General features: G+C 39.8%; 5 protein-coding genes across 9 annotated transcripts; 1 reads left to right on the top strand and 4 right to left on the bottom strand.

Moving 5' to 3' along the window:
* Positions 1-2,699: 2,699 nt before the first annotated feature.
* Positions 2,700-7,831, bottom strand: LOC106400911 (SCY1-like protein 2 A). 3 transcript variants are annotated; one of them, XR_007323388.1, is made up of 15 exons: positions 7,098-7,831; positions 6,923-7,027; positions 6,734-6,841; positions 6,479-6,661; positions 6,156-6,282; positions 6,004-6,065; positions 5,810-5,896; positions 5,615-5,701; positions 5,251-5,364; positions 4,792-4,920; positions 4,570-4,632; positions 4,300-4,461; positions 4,078-4,196; positions 2,943-3,965; positions 2,700-2,842 (listed from the first exon to the last, which is right to left on the bottom strand). XR_007323388.1 is itself a non-coding variant. In XM_048756615.1 (14 exons), exons 1-14 carry the CDS (start codon positions 7,587-7,589, stop codon positions 3,068-3,070), a joined length of 2,736 nt encoding a protein of 911 aa, XP_048612572.1. In that variant the 5' UTR covers positions 7,590-7,831; the 3' UTR covers positions 2,700-3,067. The 3 variants fall into 3 exon arrangements, 1 of the variants encoding a protein (XP_048612572.1); XR_007323389.1 differs by having other exon boundaries at positions 2,700-2,837; XM_048756615.1 differs by having other exon boundaries at positions 2,700-3,965.
* Positions 7,832-7,839: 8 nt separating this feature from the next.
* LOC106400910 (vacuolar sorting protein 3) lies at positions 7,840-13,508 on the bottom strand. Of its 3 annotated transcripts, none has more exons than XR_007323386.1 (14): positions 12,275-13,508; positions 11,898-12,173; positions 11,571-11,767; positions 11,318-11,459; positions 10,536-10,811; positions 10,370-10,442; positions 9,990-10,038; positions 9,544-9,829; positions 9,346-9,401; positions 9,157-9,225; positions 8,941-9,052; positions 8,741-8,830; positions 8,304-8,487; positions 7,840-8,214 (listed from the first exon to the last, which is right to left on the bottom strand). XR_007323386.1 is itself a non-coding variant. In XM_013841313.3 (14 exons), exons 1-14 carry the CDS (start codon positions 13,343-13,345, stop codon positions 8,122-8,124), a joined length of 2,961 nt encoding a protein of 986 aa, XP_013696767.1. In that variant the 5' UTR covers positions 13,346-13,508; the 3' UTR covers positions 7,840-8,121. The 3 variants fall into 3 exon arrangements, 1 of the variants encoding a protein (XP_013696767.1); XM_013841313.3 differs by having other exon boundaries at positions 8,304-8,474; XR_001280404.3 differs by lacking the exon at positions 7,840-8,214 and having other exon boundaries at positions 8,368-8,474; positions 9,314-9,401.
* A 2,207-nt stretch (positions 13,509-15,715) lies between these two features.
* LOC106401186 (TVP38/TMEM64 family membrane protein slr0305) lies at positions 15,716-17,914 on the top strand. The gene is made up of 7 exons (XM_013841650.3): positions 15,716-16,226; positions 16,317-16,369; positions 16,453-16,545; positions 16,643-16,866; positions 16,982-17,048; positions 17,509-17,619; positions 17,709-17,914. Exons 1-7 carry the CDS (start codon positions 15,815-15,817, stop codon positions 17,736-17,738), a joined length of 990 nt encoding a protein of 329 aa, XP_013697104.1. The 5' UTR covers positions 15,716-15,814; the 3' UTR covers positions 17,739-17,914.
* Positions 17,915-18,065: 151 nt separating this feature from the next.
* LOC106401187 (cytochrome c-like) lies at positions 18,066-19,191 on the bottom strand. Its single transcript, XM_013841651.3, has 3 exons — positions 18,948-19,191; positions 18,478-18,611; positions 18,066-18,375 (listed from the first exon to the last, which is right to left on the bottom strand). Exons 1-3 carry the CDS (start codon positions 19,057-19,059, stop codon positions 18,283-18,285), a joined length of 339 nt encoding a protein of 112 aa, XP_013697105.1. The 5' UTR covers positions 19,060-19,191; the 3' UTR covers positions 18,066-18,282.
* Positions 19,192-19,264: 73 nt separating this feature from the next.
* LOC106397736 (pentatricopeptide repeat-containing protein At1g22830-like) lies at positions 19,265-22,117 on the bottom strand. The gene is made up of 2 exons (XM_013838356.3): positions 21,653-22,117; positions 19,265-21,564 (listed from the first exon to the last, which is right to left on the bottom strand). Exon 2 carries the CDS (start codon positions 21,455-21,457, stop codon positions 19,427-19,429), a length of 2,031 nt encoding a protein of 676 aa, XP_013693810.1. The 5' UTR covers positions 21,458-21,564; positions 21,653-22,117; the 3' UTR covers positions 19,265-19,426.
* Positions 22,118-24,322: the final 2,205 nt, after the last annotated feature.

Raw genomic sequence — 24,322 nt, 5'->3', positions numbered from 1 at the left:
TGGGAGAACTTGGATCGGCGCCTGATTAGTAGAGACTAGAGCGGAACCATGTACCCGATTAAAGCTAGGAACGGATCTGTCTTTGAGCCAAACAAAGCTCCATCAGTCGGTCTTACGCTCGGGTTATTGAACAGGCCGTTCGGTTTGTTGAAACTCAGGATGTTCGGGTAACTCGATGAAAATCCAGGCAAAGCGGAATTTTTGGACAGCGATGGTCGGATCCGGAAAAGTGTTGTTGGGTTCGGACAATACGGTTGAACTAGTCGGCTAGACAGCGATTGTCTGAAATCAGACAAGACAGTTAAGACTGTCGGCTAAGCTGAGATGAGCTGATTCAATAGTATCAGTATGATTTGGACAAGGCGGTTAGAGTTGTCGACTGGATCAGTCAGCTCTAGCTCGAGTTTTGTCTAAGCAAAACTGGCGGGAACAGCTAAAGTCCGAAAAGGGAAAAAACTCGTGTTGGAACGCTTTGGAGCGCGGGGTGGCGGTTACGGATTAAGAGCCGCGAGTAAAATAAGCGAGAATGGTTAACTTGGCAGTTTCTCGGGCCTAAACCGCCCAACTGCCCATTTTAATCGTCTCCTTCATCTTATTTTGCCATTTTCGGTACGGGAAACGGAAAGAAAGAACGAGAGAGAAACTCAGAAAGAGAAAAGTCCGATTAAGAGAGAGTTTTTGATATTTGGCTGGATTGATCAAGTCCGAGTCAAGAACGATCGTCTGTGGGGTGAATCCGACTGTCTGAGCGTTCGAAGATCCAACGGAAACCGCTCAAGAGGTGTCAGAAGAAACTGAATCAAACAGAACAAACCGACTCTAAGAAAAAGGTGAGTGTGTGACCGTAGCCTATCGTACTGAATCGTAGTCTGATTGATAGGAATGTTCTATGTACTGATTGCTTGTCTAATTCGAATTATCTGCTAAGTTCTGACTTGGTCCGAACAGTCGGTTCCTTCCATCGACGCATCTGGATCAGATCATGCGCCTAGAGCCGTATTGGCCTGCTAGGGCTTGACTGAATCTGATGGCGCGCTGGCTTGGAACGATTGGGTCGGCTAAGTAACTGACTGATGATAAGCATGTCCGTTTATTGACTGATTGACTCGATTGCTTTACTTGGCTAAGTGGGACGGAATGACTGCTCTCACTAAGCATATTGTTTGCTTATGCCTCCTTGTTTGGATGCAGATCAGGACCAGACCCGAAAGGGTAAAGACATAGCTTGAACGCGGGACAAGGGCAGGAAGGAAGGATGGTGGGTTTGGGTAGATATAGGACGAGATTAACATGTAATAGCCTATAGCGAACTGACTTGTTAACTCGAACCTCAGATTATCTATTCAAATCGTATTATGCTTTACTTGACTGTCTGAAAAAGAACGAACACTGAAATAATTCTAAGTAAGAAAAAATTTGAAAACGGCCCAAGTCTGATCGAGGAAGTCGAGCCAGACTCGTACTGATGTTACGAAAAAATGGGTCGGGTCCTTTCACATACTCTACTCTAATAGTAAGGTTTTTAATTTGTTATTATTATTCTTTTTCGAGAGTAAAAATATACTATACTTTGATAGCGCAAAACAATGCAACTTTTTTTTTGTAATTCCCAAATATTGTGCTTATGTCCACTAATTTGTTTTCGTAAATGCAAGTAGTATTGTTTTTCCTGCTCAATCTCCTAGATTTATGATGACAATATATATATTTTCTACTATCTTTAACATCCTCAACTATTTTGGAAATCTATAACCACAATCTTGAGTGAGACAGTCAATGTGCAAGAATTAGAAAATAAGTAGAAGATATTTTTGAGGCCTAAAAAAGCAGGTACATAGTTCTGAAGCGTATAGTAGTTATAATTCTTCTTCTTTAAGGTGTGTGTATTGCGTGGGAAGAATGCCACCCACTAGAATAACAACATCTTCTTAATTGATGATTTGGAATTATTAGCGGTAAAAAGCCAATAAAAGAGGTAAGGTCCCACGAGGTTTGATGAGCTGTGATTGTGCGGTTTCGGCACGTTAACGTGATTGCCAGCTTGGACTTTGTTCCCTTCCCTTCTTCTTGAAGAATCTAATATAATGTAATGTAAATCTGAAAACAAAAAGTCCATTATATTCTAAATTTGTTGATCAAATCGTAATTTACCAACCCATTATTTAATCAAACCTAGAATCAGATATTCGGGAATTCTTTGGAATCTTGAAGAATATTAATTCACAACATAAATAAAATTCGTTGCTTCTGTGTCTTTCTGATATCATCCTTAACTAGACAAGAGCCGAAGCTGGGCTTTCTAAATAGTTCCATTAATCAGGACGTACCATTCATGTTTATACTTGAATAACCTTACTCGTTACTGCTTGCTTTTCGCGCGCAGGGTCTTAGACCAACCACTCTCGAATTTGTTAAATCACAAAAATAAACAAAAACCGAGAGTGAAGGGCGGCCAGGAGACCGGAAATAGGCGATCTAGACAGGTAAATACTCCACCCGTGAGAAAGTTATTACACACGCAAAGTTCAAAGAGACAATTCAACAAAAACAAAAGTTCCAAGAGACATATGATGGTTTTTATCCGTTGATCATTAGGGACACAAAACCTTGTTTTGGACTTATGTTGTCCACACGAATTGAGTTGAGTTGATTGATGCATCAGAAGATTACTATCATATAATATACCAAACAATGTGAAAAGTTTAAATCAAATGAGAAGGATATATTATCATGAATAACGATACATACGATTTTTCTTTGGAGCATGTATATATCAAATGCAAGACAAAATATTATGTACATGAAAAGGGGCGATAAACATCTCCTACAACATCCCACTGCACTGCACAGAAATTCGATTTAAAAAAAAAAACTAACGAGATTTAGCGTCACTATTGAAGAAACAATAATGAGCAAAGATTTAGAGAGTTCAGAGAAAGAACCTGTGGCTGTGATGTATAATAATAGATGGTTGAATGTAGCCTGGAGAATTAACAAAACAAATGACCAACTCACTCACTGAAAATGTTTTTGACCAAACCCAATGTTGTCTCAACCAACGATTTCATCACAACAGATCCAACAGCGACGGCTGCTCAGTTTGTTGCTGCTTCGAACCACTTGACCTTGACGTAGATGTCCCAGTTCTACCCCTTCCCCTTCCTCTTCCCACGGCTGTCGAAGGTGGTGGTGCGAGTCTCATTGCAGCTTGCTCAGTTTTGCTGGACTTGAATATGGAACTGATGTCTGCTGGCGGCTTTTGGTTACTGTATGAACTGCTTCCGAAAGACGACGGCATTCCTTGGTTCTGATTTTGAATCCCAAAAGAGTTCATAGGATCTTGGTTACCTGCACTGATACCTGAACCCCCTTGAGAAGAGACGGAGGCATTGCCAAAGGCCCAGAAGTCGTTGTTAGCTGTTGGAAACTGCTTCATGCCTGTTATATTGTTGCTCAAACTAGAACCACTGTTGTTCGGTGGGGGTCGAGTGGCCGCGGTACCGTTGTGGAAACCCCCAGAAGCAATGGACGCACTGTTAGCTCGTGGTGGCCAATTAGCAAAAGGGTCTAGTTCATCAAAACTTGGAGTTGATGATGTTCCTCCTGAGCTTAGCCGTGCTTCATCATTGGCTGGCTGAGAAGAAGTGACATTGGAAGGTTGTCTTGGTGGCCACTCTATATCAACAGGAGGGCATGTTGTTGGCACTGCTGTCCTGTTCGATGGCTGTGACTGAACTGTTGAATTGTTAAACTGGGAGTTTGCGGGTGCCGGATCTCTCGAAGCAGAACTTTTGGTAGGGAGGGTCCAATCTTCATCCCATGCAGGACTGTTCTTTGCTGCAGAAGCAACCTTCTCAATTTTTTGGGTTGGTGTTGGAAACTGGATCCCATCTGCAACAGAGCCTGGTTTAACTTCTGGAACTCCAGAATCGTTGACTGTAACTCCTCTTTTCTCCTCTATTTTCCTGTTCAAGACCAAAAGATAGACAAACCAGATGTTAAAAACAAAAACAACAGTTCACAGTTGTAAGGGGGATAAGGACTTCGAAACAAAGACGGGAGATCTCGGAGGCACACCTGAGAATATCCTTCACAAATAGCATATATTTAGCAAACTGTTGGACGTTCAATTGTTGGGCAGTGAGAAGCGGTATAATCAGGGGAAGCACGTGTTCAGCAGTGAATTCAACTCCATACTAGAGAAAAATTATGAAGAGCGACACGTAAGTCATCTTATACGCCACCACAGAATATAAAAGAAAGTTAAGATCACTGACACAAGTAAGCTATTTTACCCACCTGCTTGAGAATTGCGTTTGCGACTGCAAGAGTACACATAAGCGTAGGTGCAGAACGATCGACAGCAGTACAGCGCTGAATTGTTTGCAAAATTTCAGTAACAGCGTGTTTATCAAGCGCTTGAACCAACTCTGCTAAGCAGAGCAAAGCATTTACTCTGACCTGCACCACAAGGACGTTCTTATCAAATATGGGTTAGCAGATCAAGCTCTTCATTTAATCTCTATATTTTAAAGGACACGACGATTGAACCAATCAAGGCTAACGTACAGCAGCAACTGTGGTTTTGAGAGCCAAGCCATGAACACGAGGCAAAATTGCTTGCCTTACCACCTGCAAAAACAAATTGGAATAATGAAGAACCGAACAAACTCACCAACGCAACCGAGTTGCAGAACCAAATATCTAATGCTTGTGTAAGCCACCCATCAATCCACAGGCATGCATCATCCATTCAGATGAAACTCATCAAATAACATACAAATTCATCACCTGGCCATCAAGTTGTTTGGCAAGAGATGTAGATCTTTTCAGAACTTCCTCTTGTATCCGGACATCGTTGTCATTGTAGGCTCGGAGAAGCAAAGGGAGAATATGCGATGCAAGATGCTCTGTATTAGTCTACACATTTGAACAAAAACACACTAGTAAAAAATCTGAGGAAGTAAGACGAAAATAAGTAGGGAAAGTGATTCCATTTTTAAGCACTTTCAGGATTGGAGAAAAGACGAAAATTGAGGTTTGAATATGAGTCAGCTTTAGACAATGAAGGTCTTGTATTGGTTTATGGCAGCATAAGAAACAATGTATGGTTGTGGCATTGCCATTCATTTTAAATTGTAAGTAGTGGCAATGATATTTCATAAGCAAAAATAATTTACACCTTGCCAATTCAGTAGAACTTAGCAGACTAAAATCCCAGTTTTGCATATATACGGGTGAAAGATTTACCTTGTTAATTATAAGATCTGCACGCTTTACAAGCAACAACAGAGTATCACCCGTAGCAGAACTCAAAACAGGAACAAGAGCTGGGAGCGTTGTCAACTCAAAGTCATTCTTATCCTGCAAATTGTAGTTTAACGTTTCAAGCATTCATTAAAACATGATAGAGATTGCCAAAAGTCAATGCAAAGCAACTTCCAAGTTTTCTACAGATGACAGGTTGATAAATAGCCGGTTTCTATTTGTGCAATCCAAGACAAAAAAAAAAATCATCTAGAACCAGTGGTAACTATAAGTCTCATACAAAGAGGAAAGAAATACATGGAAATCTAATTGACAGATGGCCAAATACCCAGATTAGAAAAAGCACCTGAGACTCTGCGATAGTTAGAACCATAGGAAGAATCACTGGCTGCATAACCAAATTCCTAAGTTCAGCACAAAGAGGTGGAAGCACCTGCGTAACAAAACCTAGTTTGAGTAGTTGTAACAAGGCAGCGCACTTGTAAATTCGTTTCTTTTTTCTGTTCACAGAATATGGGAAAGAAGTCATAAAGTGACTTACCTTATACCGTAATACACGGGAATCAAAATCTTTCCACATATCTGATAGTGCTTTTAAGAACTCAGACTTTTGCATGTTGTCTCGTTCCTGCGGTAAATAGAAAAATGCCCCCAAAGGTTATATATATATATATATATTTCCCACTATCTAGATGATGTCTGTCTGAAACGATGATTGAAAGTGTATATACATACAAGCATATGATCAAGGAAACGGAGGGCACGTAACCTAGTGTCGCTTCTGAAAAAATTAGATCCTGCAGGTGAAAGGTCAAGTCCAAAATGTAAGTGCACAAGTAACGAGATAAAACTTGTCACAAGAAACAATGAAGATTCAGTATTCATACCTGTGAAATCTAATGCTGTTGGTCTAAAGGACTCGTTCGTTGATAGCATCCGTTGCAAATCAGATACCAAGTCCGAGGGTATAGATGAGAAAGTTTCGTTGGTTAAATAGTTCAATGTGTTCATGTACTGCAACAAAATTGGAACGTACTATCAATAATCAGCGATGGAAGAGTCAGATATTCTACTAGTTTATATCAGGCAAGTATGAAAATACATATAAAATGGAAACTAGTTCTGAGGCTGCTTCATTTTATAGAAAAAAACACTAATCAGACCGTCATTTCCTGAAGATTAAACTAATAGGCTTGGGAATTAGAATTACCATCTTGACATTGTTGTGGCAATCAAACAATGGTTTCCGTGCAACTAAATGATACGCGAGGCATCCGAAACTAAAAATATCCGAAGAAGCTCCAGCTGATGGAGTTTTGCTCCGCACCAATTCAGGTGCAGTATAGTTTAAAGATGGTTGGAGTGGCAAAATCGAGTCTTCAACATCATATTCCTGCACAGATCCATTCATATCATAACACAGTCATCATATCTAGTAACCGATCATGAGTTTTTAAGTACTCACAGCGTAGTGGAATGATTGCATGTTATCCAAATTCCCAGCTTGTGCTTCTGAAATAGCAAAGCCAAATCCAGCAAACTTCCAGGAACCAGCCGAAGTAATAAGAACATTCTGCAATTAAGTATTCAATCCACAAGAAAGTTCAGCACGATAGCTTCAAGCAAGTATGAGGATAAGCTTAGAGAAACCAACCTCAGGAGAAACAGCACGATGTATGAGATGCGCGTTATTATGAAGAAAGTTCAATGTCTCTGCCATTTGAAGGAGACCATGCTTCACCTCCAACAAGCTCATCTCCTGCAACAATCATAGCAATCAGTAAAACTATCTTCCATTTTCCAAGTCATTTGGTAGCTGAAAAACGCACCATGGACTTGAGATCTTTCGGCACGTTATCCACATTCTCAACATCACCAAGCGCGTTAGCCACGGAGGCGAATAACGGTTCCGTAACCATAGCCATAGCGTTCTTGTTCTCATCAAGCGCCTGAACCACGTGGACCACACCGGGGTGTCTCAACCGCACCAGCTTCCCCGCGTCAGCGCGAATCAGATCGAGAAACGAGTCTTCCGCAGCTTTGGACAATCCCGCTCTGGCGCGAGCCTCAGATAAGGCGCGCTTGTCAAGCACCCAGACGCAGACGGTTGGGTACTGCTGAGGCCGCGTGGAGTCACGCGCCTTGGCCGAGTAGAGCTTCCAGGCGAGGCCGGGACCACCGGAACCGATCTGATAGAGAAGCTCGTAGTCCTGAAGAGGCTTGGGACCTGTAACCTCCTGGACTGTGGTTTGGACCGTCTTCTCAATCACCGCGGCGGTTTTGGCTAGAGCTTGGGTTAGCGTTCTCATGTTAATCGACATTTTTGCCGGAATCAACCGCCGCTCGAACCTTTAAAACGACGGCGAGAAACGGTGATCGGCGAGAAGCGAATTCGATGAACGAAGCGAAACGTAATCTGTATTCCGAAGAGGATAAAAGATGAAAGCAGAATTGAAGATCGTCTTCTTCCCGTGAGTTGATTTTTCTCCTTTTTCTTTTTTTCGTCCCAGATTATTTTCTTCTTATTTTTTTTAATTATTATTTTCATTTATTAGCCAAACAGGACCTTCGTTGAGAAGAAAGTAACAACAAGGTATTATATAAAATTATTTGCCCGTTTTAACTGTCACAAAGGCAAAAATGCCCCTATAGAACTACTCTATTGGCCTCCAACATCTACCACACTACTAATCATTGCATGAAGAGTCCTTTGAAGCCTAGAGATGAACGTCATGAAGCTATGTCGATCGACTTCATATCTCCTTATGTTGTTCTTTAGTATCTGTACTGTACAGGCTTCTACGTGTTTGTGAGAGATTAGAGGTCAACTTTTAAACAACAGGGCTTCTTCAGCTACCGGTTCACTAACCAACCGGGTTTTATCAGAACATCTCGCTTGAAGTCACGGCCCGTTACTGACTTTGATTCACCCAGGCGTCTGTAACACTGTGAACAAGAACAGTAGCCTCAGACAAAAGGAAGCATGCATGATTGCTTTGTCGCAAGAGAATGTAGTAGGTAAGTTGCGGACTAACCTTGTAACACACAATGGTATCATCAGGGTACATAGCAAATAGCTTAGTTCCCAGGCGGGCGAAGCAAGAATCACAGAGGCTCTCATCGTTTATCTGCACGTGACGTGATCTTTCTTCTAATCTTGCCAACCTTGAATCCACATCCAATGCACGAGAGACATTGTGTACAATCTGTAACAATTGACTTAAGAACATTCAGACACTCAAGCTCCACCCACACCACAAACATATTCAAGAACTTAAAAGCACAGTGACAATTTATTGATAAGCTTATAAATGCTACTTCACTGATGACTCTTCTTAGGATGTAACTCTTACTAATGTAACATTTGACAAGAGAACACACAATCTTACTTCCCCTAAACAAAAGGGCATTCAGAACAGTAGCAGACACATATTACATGGTTATTTTAAAAAGGGATTTGTGAATTATTTACTTGGCCTTGACGATGATGATGAACCCGAGCCCTCAGCATTCTTAAAATTGTATCTGACGCCAGTTTTAAGGGCATGTCAGGAGACAGTTTCTGGAAGAAAAAAACATGATATCAGCACTATCAAACAAGTGTTGAAGAACTAACAAATGCAATAAGAAGCAATATCAGCTTCATTAAAAATATGGACTGAGATTTCTTACTTCTAAAACTTGCAAGGGATCAAGTGATTCCCCATGGTTGTGGAGAAGACGAACAGCAGCTTTGAACATAGGCTCTTTACCATTTTGAGGATCCAGGTACATATCAAGTAACCTAACACAACTTTCTGTTATAGGGGATTTTAACAAGGAAAAGAGGAACTGGAGTGATGGGATTCACACAATAAAGCTTAGATTAAATGATGAAAAAGAACCTACTGCATGAATGCATCTGGTCTTCCAATCTCTACACAATACTGCTCTGCAGCTGCACAATCCTCAAGCTTCCTGATGCCCACGACAAAAGATCTTGTCAGTAGTCAAATACTCAAAATCACCATACACTGTATAAGGTCTCAAAACTTTGATTAACAACCATCAACAGTTCAACTTCGTTATTAATCTTACAGAGCAAGAATTTGAAGGACCACTGTCTCCTGTCCTATCCTTCGGTAAAGGATAGCCTGCCAAAAGAGTTTCACACATATATCAGAGGATAAAACAACAAGTTATCAGTTGTTTCGATAGTAAAAATATTTATTGAATAATCATTGGTGCCACTGCTTTACACACATAAAACGAAAGAAACAAACTTGACCCACAAACCTTTTCCAACCACAGTTCTGATCCTTCAATCAAATTCAATAATTCTTCAGGGTTATATAGATCTGAGGATTGCAAAAAGGTCTGCAATCTTTCCCGCACATCACTTTCAAACAGAGAAATACTTCCTACATTGCAATCATGGGCCTCTCTGCTTCCAGCATCAGTTTCTTGGTTACCATTTTGAACTTCAACACACTCAAGTGCTGACTTGGCAAGTGAGAGAGCATATGATGTATGCAGCTGCGGGTCGTTATAGTCTCTATCTTCAATCAACCATTGGAGGTACCTGGCCCATACATAAAAAAATTCGATGTGAAGAAAGTTTCAAAAAGTTCTCAACTTTGCTACAAAAAAAAAACTCTGCTAGACCGTTCCTTTAGTAGTTACTAATAAGTTTTAAGAAAAAGTCAATAGGATGAAAACTATTTTATGGTGTAAGTCCATACCTCTGTATGATTTCAACTTGTTGGGGATCAATAGCTTGGATCACTTTCTCTACAAAAAGATTAAGAAACAGAAACCCTTGCATCAATAAAAATCTAGTGTTTTATCCACCATTATACAGATTATGTCATGAGGTACAGCACACTATGGACATGAGAATACATAGATTATGCTACCCTGAACCAAAAGAAGTCTTGGACTTCTGGCACTACCTAAGTCATCTCAGACTTCAGCTAAGCCATTATTTATAAATACAAGTCCAACATAGATCACAGTTCGAAAACCCAAGAAACAGTTGACAGGATGTTTCTAATAAGAACGAAAAGAGATCAACATCCGACTCATAATCAAACACAAATGTCCTGATAACCATGATTCCCACCTGGCAAAAGCTCTTCTGTCCTTTTATCTGACGTCAACACTTGGATAGCAAACAATGGGTTTATATCTGAAATCTAAAATTGATATCCACAGCCATCAATTCTATTCGCAAGATGCAAATATTAGAACGTAAAAAAGTCACAACAACTTAGGGTTATATCTCATACCCAACTAAGATGCTGCAATGCCAGTTCTGGATCACAGGGTTCCTCAAGAATCCTGGCTGCTTCTGCAGCAGCAGCCTCTTTTCCAGATAGCCTAATGAGCTCGTTTTCGTGTAAATAAGGCACCAAGTCATCTGAGTCTTGCCACAGACCAGATGAATAATTCTTCGCAAAGAGACGCCAAATAGCAAGAGCCTTTGCACTCATCCCCTTACTTGCATACAGGAATGCAAGTGTCCGCAGATGTTCAGATTCATTTAGAAGAGACTCCAACTCCTCCTGCACCGCTCACACAAGTTGTACTGTCATCCCTCAAGCAACTTTATCACAACAAGCTCTCTATTTTTCCATGCATTGTAATTCTAAGGATGCAAAAAGAGTGCAATGTCCACAATAGAGTAAACTACTTAAAATCTTCCTGTTAACAATGCTACTGTGTAGCTTTAGAGACTTTTCTCAAGGGAAGTCAAAACTACAGCATCCTAAGAAGGTTGTCATCGATGCACTTCTTTTGACCACAGTAGTTCACTAAACTGCCCCTGAGCTAACAAACTGCAAACCAGGTACAAATACAATATATGATAAATGCACCTTAAAACCTAGGCACTATCCTTTTTCTCTCTTTCTGACCAAGCTATAGCTGTCTTACTCAAATATTACTCTCAAATAAATAGTTTGGTTAGATCCAAACTACCGATTTCTTATATCTTTCTGTTGTCTAAAACAGCGTACCAGTCGATGCCATAAAATATGTGTACGAATAATAAATGCACTAAAAGACATACCACAACGCAGTTGTTAACAGAAGATGCAAGATTCTCCATATCTTCAACACGGTTTAATGCTCTATACAGAAGCATTAGAAGCGTGTCTATTCCCTCTCTTACTGGGTGACTTAATTCCTTCTCGCGTGAGACCTCGAGGTACCTTTTGCAACAGGTAACATGTAGTCGTTATATGCCAATTCCCACCTCTGAGAATAGTGCATACTAAAAACTGTAGAGAAAAAAGAGTACACAAAAAGAGATATTGTAGCACCTTGTCATGTTTTTGATTGCTGACTCTAATAAATCAGCAATACTTGGAGGGTTTGAGGAAAACTCTTCGTCGACCGGAGTGTCCATTCCCGCTTTTCTTAGGAAGATGGCTCTCTGGATGGCCGCCAACCCATTATCTACAACATCTTCAAGAGGAGCAGGAGGGGGATGCAACCCCCAGTATCTGTTTCTCGGAACCTGAAAGAAGGTGAAAACCTCAAGGCTTGAGACATCATCAATTGTATGGTTGCAATGTATTTAGTAAATGAACTGTTTAAAACAAATTTAGAGTACAACACAAGTACCCATTGCCGGAAAACAAATATACCTGCAAAGACCATCGATTAGGATCTCGCATGATAAAAGGAAAAACTTCAGAAGGTTCCATGCTTTCTGACTTTAGAAACTGATTCACTGCTTCCTCAAAGCGCAAATCAAATAGTAGTAGATACCCTATCTGAGCATGAAGAAAAGAAAGCATCTCTTTCGAAATTTCCCCCTCTGAGTCAAGCTCCTCCACCAAGGAGATGGCTTCTCTGTATCTCTTTTTCCTCAAGAGGTCTTTAATCTGTTCTTCATAAGGCACTCTTCGATAAAAGATAACCTGAAACACCACAATGAAGAAGTCGACAGAATATTCATGACCATTTCTTCAACAAGACATACTTGAGAGAATTGAAGAAAGCCATTATTGAGATAAGTAACCTTTGACATGGTAGTAACAGCCAAAAGGTTCCCGTCTCCTGCCTCATCAACCGCCAAAACCGAAGGCCCACACCCTTCGGGACCAAAACCAACTGACTGAACACAAGCACCCGACTTCTTCTGATGTATTTCCATTTTCCCATCCCCTACAGTCACCAAATAGAAAGACAATTCTCCAACAGAATCAGGCCTCCTACGAAACACAAGACTCCCACCAACAGGCTGACCATTCGTGTCCACAACAACTCCAACATTGTCCACCAACAGCAACACCTTCCACTCTTTACACAGCAATTTGAGCAGCGGCGGACCAGAGACATCAGGCAACGTGAATATCACCCCACTTTGACCAGTAACACACGAGATCAAGCTATAACCTTTATCAGTCCCCGCAACAACATAATCATCAAGCCAAACCATAGTCTTTACCCCAACAATCCCAACAATCTCCTTCAACACAACAAAGGAATCACCTTTCCCATCTTCTTCATCACACTGAAGCTCAATCAGCAACATCCTCTCACTAATCGCAACAGCGAAAACATAACGACCTTGATGAACTCCCTCCCGTCTAAGATCCTTACCTTTAACATCACTCACACGACTCCCACCGCCAATCATCTGAAGAAACTTCTTGCTCGAGCTAGACTCAGCCGAAACCTCGGAAGGCAACAACAACAAGTCAGTACTCGAGGAGGACTCGCGTCCCCTCACTCTCCTAGCAACAACATTGATCCCTTTCAACACCCCGCCCAATCTCTTAGCGGGTCGAGAGAGAAGCGAATCGACCAAGAACAAGTAGCCATTGCAGAGTGCTAGAACTTTGCCTCTTTCCTGGCCAAGCACGAAGATAGACTCGACTGGAGAAGCGCTCAGCGATACAGTTCCGAGACGCGCGACGATGTTGGTTGAAGTGTCGAGGGAGAGGAGGAGAAGGGATCCGGAGAAAGTGCCGAGGTAGACTAGGGTTTGGGAATCGGAGTGAGGGGAGAGGCATAGGGATCGGATCTTGTCGACGCCGCCGAGATCGTAACGGGTAGTGAGCTCCACAACTGATCGAGATTTGGCCATGAATTAAATTACTTGTACGAATACAATGGCAGTTAGACGGATTTGAGGAGATTGAAACTCCGGCGATCACCGATCAGTCTCGCCTAACCGGTAAAGCCAAAAGAGTCGTCGGACATGTCGAGGAATTCTCCTTTTGACTTCTCCGTACATTTTCTTCGCTTTATCTTCATGGAACAAAACGTTGTCGTTTCAAATAAAAAGTTTCAATATATTGGGCCGGACAAGGCCCAAAATATCAACCCCCGTATTTAAAGAGCCTACCTATAGAAAACTTCGAAGATTTGTAAATTGGTTAGGTCCCCGTTTGATCTTTCTTTCTTGGGTCTGATCGTTGGTTGGGCTGGTGAGGCTTTACTCCTTAAAAACCAAAAAAGGGGTTTGTTTTTGTATTTTGTTCATTTTTGACCAAAACAAAGAAAACAAAAAGTATAATAATTAATAAAATAATTATCATTAATTAGTTAGGTTTTAAACATGAAAAAAGTCATAACTTATTACTATTAGACATTAGTTTATTAAAACATAGAAACTAGCATAAAGGTAACTGAAAACATTTACTAAAGATTCAAAACAAAAAAAAATTAAATTAAATACTATTTTAAAAATATTTTTTCAGTATAAATACAAGAAGAAAACTTATTTCATCAAACACACAAAACCAACACGTACAACAATTCCATTTGCTTTTCTTATCAACAATCGGTATATGAGCTAGGAACCGTTAAATTTTAATATATTTTTATTTAATAAGTTGTAATCTTATTTAAAATAATAAAAATAATTTTTTTGCATAAGTTGGTTTATAAATCGTATATTTAGGATATTCGGTTATTTAGAAATTAAATATAATTAATATTTGCAGGTATATAATTTGTATTTTAAAATTTTAAGTACTCATTTGGTTCTTAGTTCGATTACTATTTTTCGGTTCCAAAAATATATGCTCTGTTATTTATGAAATTCAGCTTAATTTTTTTTTTCAGTTTGGTACGGTTCAGTGCACTGGGGTAAATGTACCCAAACCTATATGTTATCTTATATATAAATTATATAAGAAGAATTTATTTAATATCAAAAATAAACTCGCGCAGGTCAAAATCTAGTATATATTTATAACAGTCACAGTTTCTAAAGCTTTTGATGTCAATCAAGCTTTTAAACTTTTAAAAGTAACAGCCACAATATTTAAAGTCAAATTCTCTACGGTCATATTTCTAAAGCCAAAGCTTCAAGCGAAAATCATTACCAATCGGACCCCTTGATAGCTCTTTATACTAGTCTTGTGGTGGAAGATAACTTGACCTTACCTTAACAATAAAAACTCTATAAATTAATAATATTTTATTAATTTATAGAGTTATTAATTTATAAAAAATAATTAGTTCTACCATATATATATTAGTTATATTTTAGAAAATAAATTTTGATACTATTTTATCATATTATTTGGTGTATACAGAATATGTTTCATATAGTTTAAGTGTTATTTTAGATATAATTTTATCAAATACAAAATATATTGAAATATTAAGAAAAACAGAGATGAATTCCATTATGAATATAAAATATATAATATAATTTTAGTTTGTACTTATATAAACTATATATATACAATTTTTTAACTTATGATTTTAATGAGATTACATATTTACAAAGGATTTTCTAAAAAAAATATTGTCTTATTATCTTATCGATTCATGTCATATTTTGAATCAATCCAACTCAGGACCGAAAAAAAACTTATTAGTTTATCGTGTTTATTAATTTATCGAGTATTAATTTATAAAGTTTACATTGTAGTATATGATGATGTAATCAATAATTTAGTTATTGTTAAAAAATTTGAAATGACCAAGCTCGTTTTCTATACCTAATCTATATTTTTATTTGAAAATAGATGAGATCTTAATTTGTTGTTTTGTTGTCTTACACTCCCTCTTTTGTTAAAAGTTATGCGTTTTTGTCATCTTTTGTTATAAGTTATTTTGGTTAGAATTACATCATCTTTACTTTGAAACTGATTTATATTGTAAACAATTTATATGTTAAAACAAAGAAAATGTTACTAATATTTTCCTGACAAACTGTACTAAGCATAGAATATAACAAAAAAGAAAATCAAAGAAAATGAAGGAACTGTTTATGAATTTTTGTCTTGTGACTTTTGATGCGAATATGCGATAGAATTATTATTTTTTAAACATAATAAGAAAACGAGGAAACAAATAATAGACCAGGAAAACTTGGTATTTTTCGATTGTTTGGTTTTTATTTTTGAGAAATAAAATGAAAATTACATCGTGATCCTTAAAAAGAAAGACACGTGGCGCTCAAAACCGCCAGAAAGCCACATCGTCTTCTCTTCTTCGGTAGGAGAAATGCCGCGCCAACAATCCCACACCGAGAAAAGTTTTGGATGGAACAAAGAAGAAGCTGCTTCAATTCAATCTTCACCAACGCTGCTTGAAGATGCGCAGCCTCACTCTAACTCTCAGATCCTCTTCTCTCCCATTCACCTTCACCTCCTCCTCCTCCTCCTTCAGACGCTTCCATTTCCTCAAGCCATGTTCTTCTTCCCTCAAACAAACGAAGAAGCAGCAACACTCTCTCCGCCGCTCTCCGCCTCCTTCCACCGCCCCTCCTCCCAAAAGTCTCCGATGGTTCTTTAATCCCAAATCCAGCGACGACGAAGACGACGACGACGACGCTAAATCCCCCAAAGCCGAGAGCGACGAAGGATCGGGCGGGGATGCTGCTGTGAAGGGCACGATTCTGGCAGGAGTGTTGTTGATTGGCACTGTTGGTGGATTCGCCGGCGTTGGCTACGTCTACAGAGACCAGATCAATACCTTTCTCACTCAGTTCTCCACTTTCATCGAAGGTTTCTATTAACATTTTGAATCGATTGACAGTAAATTCATTCTAGGACAAGTTTTGAGATCAGTTTTGTCTTTGTCGAATTAAATAACAGGTTATGGTCCGGCTGGGTATGCACTTTTCATTGCTGTCTACGCTGGCCTTGAGGCAAGCTTCTTCATACTCTCTTCATTTTTAGTAGCCTAATAAAGTTTCAAGCTTTTTGTTTTGTTTTTTGCATTCCGGTTTAGATACTAGCCATTCCGGCTCTCCCGCTGACCATGTCGGCTGGTCTTCTCTTCGGTTCCCTCGTTGGCACCATCATAGTTTCCGTCAGTGGAACTGTAAGTTATTCCCTCAAGTAACTTTCCCCAATTGTTCATATATATGTTTGGTTTGTGTGATTCTCTTTTTGGTTTTGCTATTCTTTTTTTTTGTTAGATGGCTGCTAGTGTTGCTTTTCTAATTGCAAGATACTTTGCCAGAGAGCGTATCCTTAAGTTAGTTGAAGGCAACAAGAAGTTCCTCGCCATTGATAAAGCCATTGGTGAGAATGGGTTTAGGGTTGTTACTCTCCTTCGCCTAAGCCCTCTCCTTCCTTTCTCTCTTGGCAATTACCTCTACGGCTTGACGTCTGTCAAGTTTGTGCCTTATGTACTTGGAAGGTCTGTGTTTAATAGAAATTATTTTACTATTCCCCTATGTATAAACAAGATATCAACAGGATAATGTACATTTTGGGTACACATACTTATTTGAGGATCATACTGTTTTGTGCAGTTGGTTAGGTATGCTTCCAGGATCTTGGGCTTATGTCAGCGCTGGAGCTTTTGGACGAGCAATCATTGTAAGTATTGTTGTCTGTTAATCTAGATTATCTACCCCTCAATGCTTTGAACATATACCTTTATCATGTCAAGCATAAGGTTACAATAGGATCCACCGAGCTTTTACGTTGTTGGGTGTACACTAGGTTTATGCTGGTCAGCTTTAGTCTATGATAGAAGAACTAAATTGAAAGCTAGGGCGTTAAAAGAGAGTTATAGAACATCAGCTGTGGGATGACATCAAAAGGTTTTGTTTTTACATAATGGAAAAGGAGATTGATATATAATGAAAGACGAATACTCAACACGAGAAAGACTAGTCATTACTTGTGGATGTTAACTTGAGTTGAAAAATTGTATCTCTGATGGATCAGTGGAGACTTGTGTTTTATGAATGTGCTCAACTGTGGATACGTGGTCACTCTAGCAAGCAACATAACTACCAAGAGATGACAATGTTTAATATCTGTATTGTTTCAGCAAGAAGAATCAACTGTTGGGTTGCCTGGAGGAAACGGCCAGCTTCTAACGCTCGGGTTGGGTCTGTTGGTAACTGCAGTAGCGGCAACATATGTAACTGGCCTAGCAAAGGTAACTAATACTACTAGTAACTGTTGTGCTCTTTCCAACTGAACAAGGTTAAACACACTTGTATCTAATACATTTGTTTGGTGTTGCAGGATGCTATAAAGGATATTGATGATGAGTAGGATACTAAGAGAAGGGAACAGAACAGAGACGGATTCAGTTGGACGAGGCTCTAGGATTTGTAAAACCTTAGTGGAGAACCATGTTTCAGACGTTGAATGTTAAATATGTGATGACATTAATAATACTTCTCCATCATTGTTTATAGTTGATAATATAGTTCCATTTTTGTTCTCTACATATGTTGAAAGGAAAATGGTTCTAGATAGATGCACGACAATGATCTAGAACGAATCCAAATATTGATCTTGCTCCATCAATGTTCATAGGTGATATAATTTGATTTTCTGTTACCTACACTGCAATATGTTTGTTGATAAGAAAAAGAATGTTTTTAGTTCTAGATAGATGCATTTATATGAGTGAGCCTCAGAAAAGGACTCAGGAGTACATTTGGAACTCAAAAGACAGAATCTCACCCAAAACGTATTTGAAGATGAGAGCATTTAAAAAAGAAAAAAGACAAAAACAAATGTTTGGAGATTTTATTTGTCAAAAGAATATCTGATCTGAGAGACTCAAAAGTCATGACCACTGATTGATTAACTAAGCAGTAGATTCCTTCAAGTAGGCGATGAGATCAGCACGGTCTTGAGGCTTCTTGAGCCCAGGGAAGACCATCTTCGTTCCAGGAATGTACTGCAACGCAGGAACAAATCAGAATCCTATAAATCTCAATGCTAATTCACAATGTATAGGCACACAAAAAAAAAAAAGAGAGAGGAGTATTATTTAAGTTACCTTCTTGGGGTTGAGCAAGTAATCGTACAAGGTCTTCTCTTCCCATTCCACAGCTTTGTTCTTGTTAGCAGCAGAGTAAGAGTAACCAGCTGTTGTTCCAGACTGCCTTCCAAACAGCCCGTTTAGGTTCGGACCTATTAAACCATTTACAACAACAACAAAACGCAAAGGTTATTCACAAACAACAAAGTTCCACGCAAATTCAACGAAACACCACAAGGCAATGATCAATGATTGTATCACCACTTAGGATTCAAAATCAGATTCCACTATAAGTCGAAATTGAGTTTTTTTTGGGGTCGGATCTAAAGATTATTAGACAAAGCAAGCCAGCTACTAATCAACGAATTCGCAAAACAGATCAAACATCAAGAACACAAGACGAGATCGGTTCCAAATCAAAAGCCAGGTAAACTCGGATCTTAACATAGAAGACAAGTCAAAGAGAAGAGAGATGGATCGGATCTAACCTTGTTTGTGACCTGCGCCTTTGTCAACGGTGTGACACTGAGCACACTTGGTCCTGAAGATCTTCTCTCCGGCCTTTGAGTTTCCTGGTGGTGCTTCATCAAACGACGCCATTTTCGCCTGAGATCACGAGGAGGAGGAGCCAACAAAGAGAAAACAAACACGGAACTCGCCTCTCTGGAGCTTCTAAGGGTTTCTGTTGGGGGCACCAACACGCGAGAGAGCTCTCTTAATAATCAACAATAATGGGCCAATAGCCTAACGGGCTCTTAATGGGCTCTTAATGGGCTCTTAATGGGCTTCGGTTATAATCCAAGTATTGCCTTTAGTCGTTTATTAGCTCAGCTGTTCAGGTATACATGTTAACAGTTATTTCGAGTAACAACATATAATCTGAACTTTTGAGACACGATCGTGTATAAGATTATGTACACTCAACAAACCAATGTTTCCAGTTTGATCATTCAGATAATAATACATTTTATCCTACTTCTACAAGACGTTCTTCGTCTAAACTTTGCTCCTGGTTGATGGAAGAAGAACCAAGAGCAGCAAACTCATGAGCTACTCCCACACTAGTCATCAACCTCTTCACCTCTTCAAGCTTGCTCCAAGAACCAGAAGCTGTATACATATCAGCTATCAACAAACAGTGTCTCCAATTCACTGGCTCCGTCTCCCGTAGCAGATCTGCAGCCCATTCGCCAATGTCTTTGCTTCCGTGGATCAAACAAGCTATTACCAGAGTAGCACACATACCACGAGACGGCTCGTAAGGGATTCTGCGGATTACATCTCTGGCGTTAACAAGCAGACCTGCTCTGCAGTAGAGATCAACCATACATGAATAGTGTTCGAGGCGAGGGTGTATACCAAACACATACTGCATCTTCTTAAACTGCCTTTCTCCTTCCCCCACTAAATCGGAATGGCTACAAGCTGATAAAACTGCAACCATGGTTACATGATCAGGTTCCATACCTGATCTGATCATTTCCTTGAACCACGCCAAGGCGACTTCTCCTTCACCCAACATACCGTATCCATCTATCAAGGAAGTGTATGTCACTCTGTCCCTCTTGCTCATCGACTCAAACACCCTTTTGGCAGCTCCCATTTTCCCGGATTTTGAATACATATCAACAAGGGAGTTCCAAAGGATTAAACCGTCATTGAAACAGCTTCGTCGCCTCAGGATGTAGCAGTGGAGCTCTCTCCCATGCTGCAGGCTTCCCACTCGAGCACAAAGCGCGAGAACGCTGGCGAGAGTAACGTGGTTTGGGTGAAAGCCAGCGAGCATCACCTCCCTGAGAAGGAAACATGTTTCTTCTGATCTCTCGTTGTGCGCATAACCGGAGACGATAGAGTTCCATGTACTCAAACCATTCGCTCCCATCTGCTGAAACACTATAAAGGCGTGATTAAGATCACCACATCTTGAGTACATTGTGATCAACGAGTTTCCAACGTTCTCGATTCGAGCGTAACAGCTACGTATCGCAAGGCAATGGAACTCTCTACCGCACCGTAAAGCTCCAATCTGCGAGCATGCCTTCAAACCATTAATCATAGCTACAGAATCTAAACTCACATTGTGATTTCTCATCTTCGCTACAAAACTCAAAGCCTTTACATACTCTCCCGTCTGCAAAAGAACTCCAGCTAACGTGTTCCATGTTACAACAGTCGCTTCTACGCCAGAGAGACTCATTCTATCGAAAAACTCGAGAGCTTCCTCCCATTTGCCTTGAGAAGCATAACAGTTAATCAATGTATTCCACGAGACAGCATCCCGTTCAGACATGGTGTCAAACAATCTCCGAGCAATGTCCACATTACCAAATCTGGCATACATAGATATCAACGCATTGCAGACATACAAGCTGCGTCTGTGAGGGCTAACCTCAACGGAGCCATGAACAACTCTTCCAGATGCAAAATCCAGTAAAGCTCCGCAAGCTTTGAGAACAGAAGGGTACGTAAAAGCATCCGGTTGGATTCCTTTGTTCATCATTCGCTTGTAAGCAGAGACTGCCTCAAGAAACCGTTTGTTCCTAACATACGAACCGATGAGCACATTCCACGGCAAGGGATGATTAAAGTCAGAGCTCTCGGTAATGGTCTGAGCTTCGTGGAGGAGATTAAAAGCAGAGTAGAAAGTAACAAGCTTTGGGACCAGAACAGGATCAAACTCCAAACCGGAGGAGATACAGTGAGCGTGAATCTGCTGCCCTGGAACAAACTCGTTAAGCTCCACGCATGTCGACAAAAGGGAAGCAGCTGATTGCAGAACGAATTCATGAGAACCAGACTGGTGACGAAGAAGTAGAAGAGAGAAAGTTCTGAAAGCTTCGGACAGACGACCTTGGGAGATGAACTGTCCGAGAGATTTGAACAGAGCAACAGGAACTGATGTGTCATCGCCGGTTTGTGGGATGTGGCGTTTCCAAGATTTGGGTATGAACTTGCGAAGCTCGGTTACAGTGAGACCGCGGTAAGGAGAAGACGGCATATACAGTACGCGGCATATGATTGCAGCGAAAAGAATCGGTTTTGATTATTGTTTCACTATGTGTTTGATCCATGAAAGCAGAAAGTTAACCAATTGGGCTTCTCCGTCTGGGGAATCAAAGCAATCAAGAAAGGTGAGAACAAAAGTAAGTTCCGTTGAGGCATATCATCGAACAAGTGGTGTGCTATAACATACCGTATGCAGTGTATACATGGGAGGACAAGGTACATCTAGAGAAGCATAGAAGTGAGGCGACCGAACTCATGTAATAAGAAGACAGAGAGGTTCGGTCTGAGACTGTATTGGACGAAACCAAAGTAGGAGCAGACGCGCGTGAAGGGTGGAACAGGTTTTGCTTGCAGAAGGGGTTGAAAGAGAGACCATTGAATATATTTTGCTTGTTTGATGTTAGACCAAATTAAATTGGGCCATTTGTTTATATTTTTCCTACTTGGAGAACCCATTTTGTATTAGTAATCCCATTTTAGCCCACTTAGCGTTTATAACGTATATGAAAAACAAATTGCGAGGAAACAAATTTGGACTATGCGAAGCACCTTGTCCCAGTGGTTAATCTTGTACTTAGCATTGAAACCCTAGGCTATACAATTTTTTTTACAGATTGCACATTACAGAAGATTCAATGTTTCGATTTTCAGAAAAAAATGATTTATTAAATAATTAAATAAATTACGAAAAAAAGTTTATAAAGGATCTTCAAGATTTACAAGGGATCTTCAACATGGTGCAAATAAATCCGTCCAGGCGTATATTTTCATAGGACAGCTCAATTGATGCAGTTAGACGTAGATCCTCATAAGGCAGGTAACATTGTCGGTTGTCGAATCGTCTATGTAATATTTCTCATAATTGTAATATCATAATAAATCAGCGTTAAACAAATAAATTTTGACAATAAAAAGTTATAAATGACATAAAGGAAGCTAAACACAAATATTACTTTTAGTTTTAGAATGCTTGAAAAATTAAGAAACGGATCTCTAAAATTGGTCAGAAGTGGTGGGAATTATCTTATAGAAATGGATCACTAAAATCTGAATTCTTCTCAAACTGTTATTGTGGATAAAAGAAGAACTAGTTTCAAGGATATGATCTTATGTTTTTGCAATTTGGCTTCTAATTTCGGATCTTCCATATTGATGGCAAACGTGCAACATAATTGTATCATCTTTATGGACCCCATCGTTCATGCTCATAATTCTATTTTGTATCTATCGCATTACTCTCGTTGCGAATAGAGTGGAAGCGGTAAGAGATCAGAGATCATAGTCCTCTGACTCATCATGTTTTCCTTGGCTACATGATATATGTGTTTTATACATCTTGTATATATGCTTTTAAATTGGTTTTCAAGTCTTTATCGAGTCTTTCTAGTCCTTTTGGAGTCATTACAGGTCTGGAGTTGCATTTGATGGGAGATGGACCAGCTGGAACAAAAGAGGCAGAAAACAATGCAATTTGGTGGTTTTCACGCAGAACAGTCAGATAGCGGAGCAACCCGAGTGACTGTTCCAAGTGAGTGTTCCAGCGACAGAGATTTTTAAGGAAACTACAATCATTACGGGATTTACCCTAATTATCCCTATTTTCTCTCCTAGCCGCCTGTGGCTTTGATATATCATATTTTCTGTTTCTCTTTATCATTCTACGCTAGTTTACAGAGAGGAACCAGACCTGAAAACTCCATTGTTGGATTTGCTTATTGTAAAGGGAGAAGGATCTCTACACTCTTGAGAAGAATCCTGAACCCTATCTCTTTTATTTTATTGATTCAGCATGTTTTCCTCATTTGTTATCTCTGTGTTCTCTGTAGCTATGGCTGAGTAGTCAGTTTGCTTAGTCTAGGGTGTTAGGGTGTTAGATCCGTGAGCTTGACATAAATAAGTTATAAATCGATTGTCTTCATTCACTGTTGTTCTTAAGGCTTGCATCAAGTTAACCACTTAGTGCCTGATTCTAGGTTTAATCTATTCATCAAAAGTGTTATAGGTTGCTAGACATAACTTGAATGAGCATTGCATCCCTAACCAGCGAAAGTAGATGTTAGGGTGTTTTGTGAACATATCGGACTTGACCTCTATTGCTAGTTGTCGCATCTTGATCCAAACGAGAGTTTGGGTATCAAGATCGATCAGCATAGGGAGCAGTACCACGACAGTGGACAGTTTTACTTGAGTGATCCGATTTCTAGACTTGCTCTTAATTAAACTTGAATAATTGTTTGGCTCACACTTGCTTAACACCCGATCAAACCACCCTGGGCTAGCATTTTAGTTATCTGAATACTTTAATTAATCTTGTTACTTGTTTCTCACGAAACCCTCAAATCTTTAAACCCCCTTATTGTTTTAGCTTGATATTGATCCCATAAAGATAAAGTGTAATAGTTGGTCTCTGTGGATTCAATCCTAAAGTGCTACATCGACATACCATTTGATTGTGGTAGTGTGCACATTAGGTTAATTGGGGTGCGTATACACGTAATATCAATTTGGCGCCGTTGCCGGGAACCATCTTTTTACCTTTATTTTTCGGTTATTTATTTAGTCTAAGACCTCTAACTTGCTCTATCCTTTTTGTTGCAGCTAATTTTTCAGGTGCATTACCAGTAGACATACTCTGAGAAACGCACAAGGAGAGTTAGTTACATTTACCAACCAGGAGCTAGCAAGGTTAGAAAGAACAAATCGTCAACAGCCAAGGCAAACCGACACCACTATGGGTGATCACGCCAATCAGGATGATCTCACTGCGGCTATGGCACTCATGCAGCAGCAGATGCAACAAATGCAGCAGACCATCCAAGCTCAGCAGGATGCTGCTGAACAGGCTGCTCTCGCGCGG

The sequence above is a fragment of the Brassica napus genome, chromosome C5 (genome assembly GCF_020379485.1).
Source record: "Brassica napus cultivar Da-Ae chromosome C5, Da-Ae, whole genome shotgun sequence".
In the NCBI taxonomy this organism is placed as follows: domain Eukaryota; kingdom Viridiplantae; phylum Streptophyta; class Magnoliopsida; order Brassicales; family Brassicaceae; genus Brassica; species Brassica napus.
Note: the sequence above shows the minus strand (reverse complement) of the source record. Positions and strands in the feature narration are given on the sequence as shown.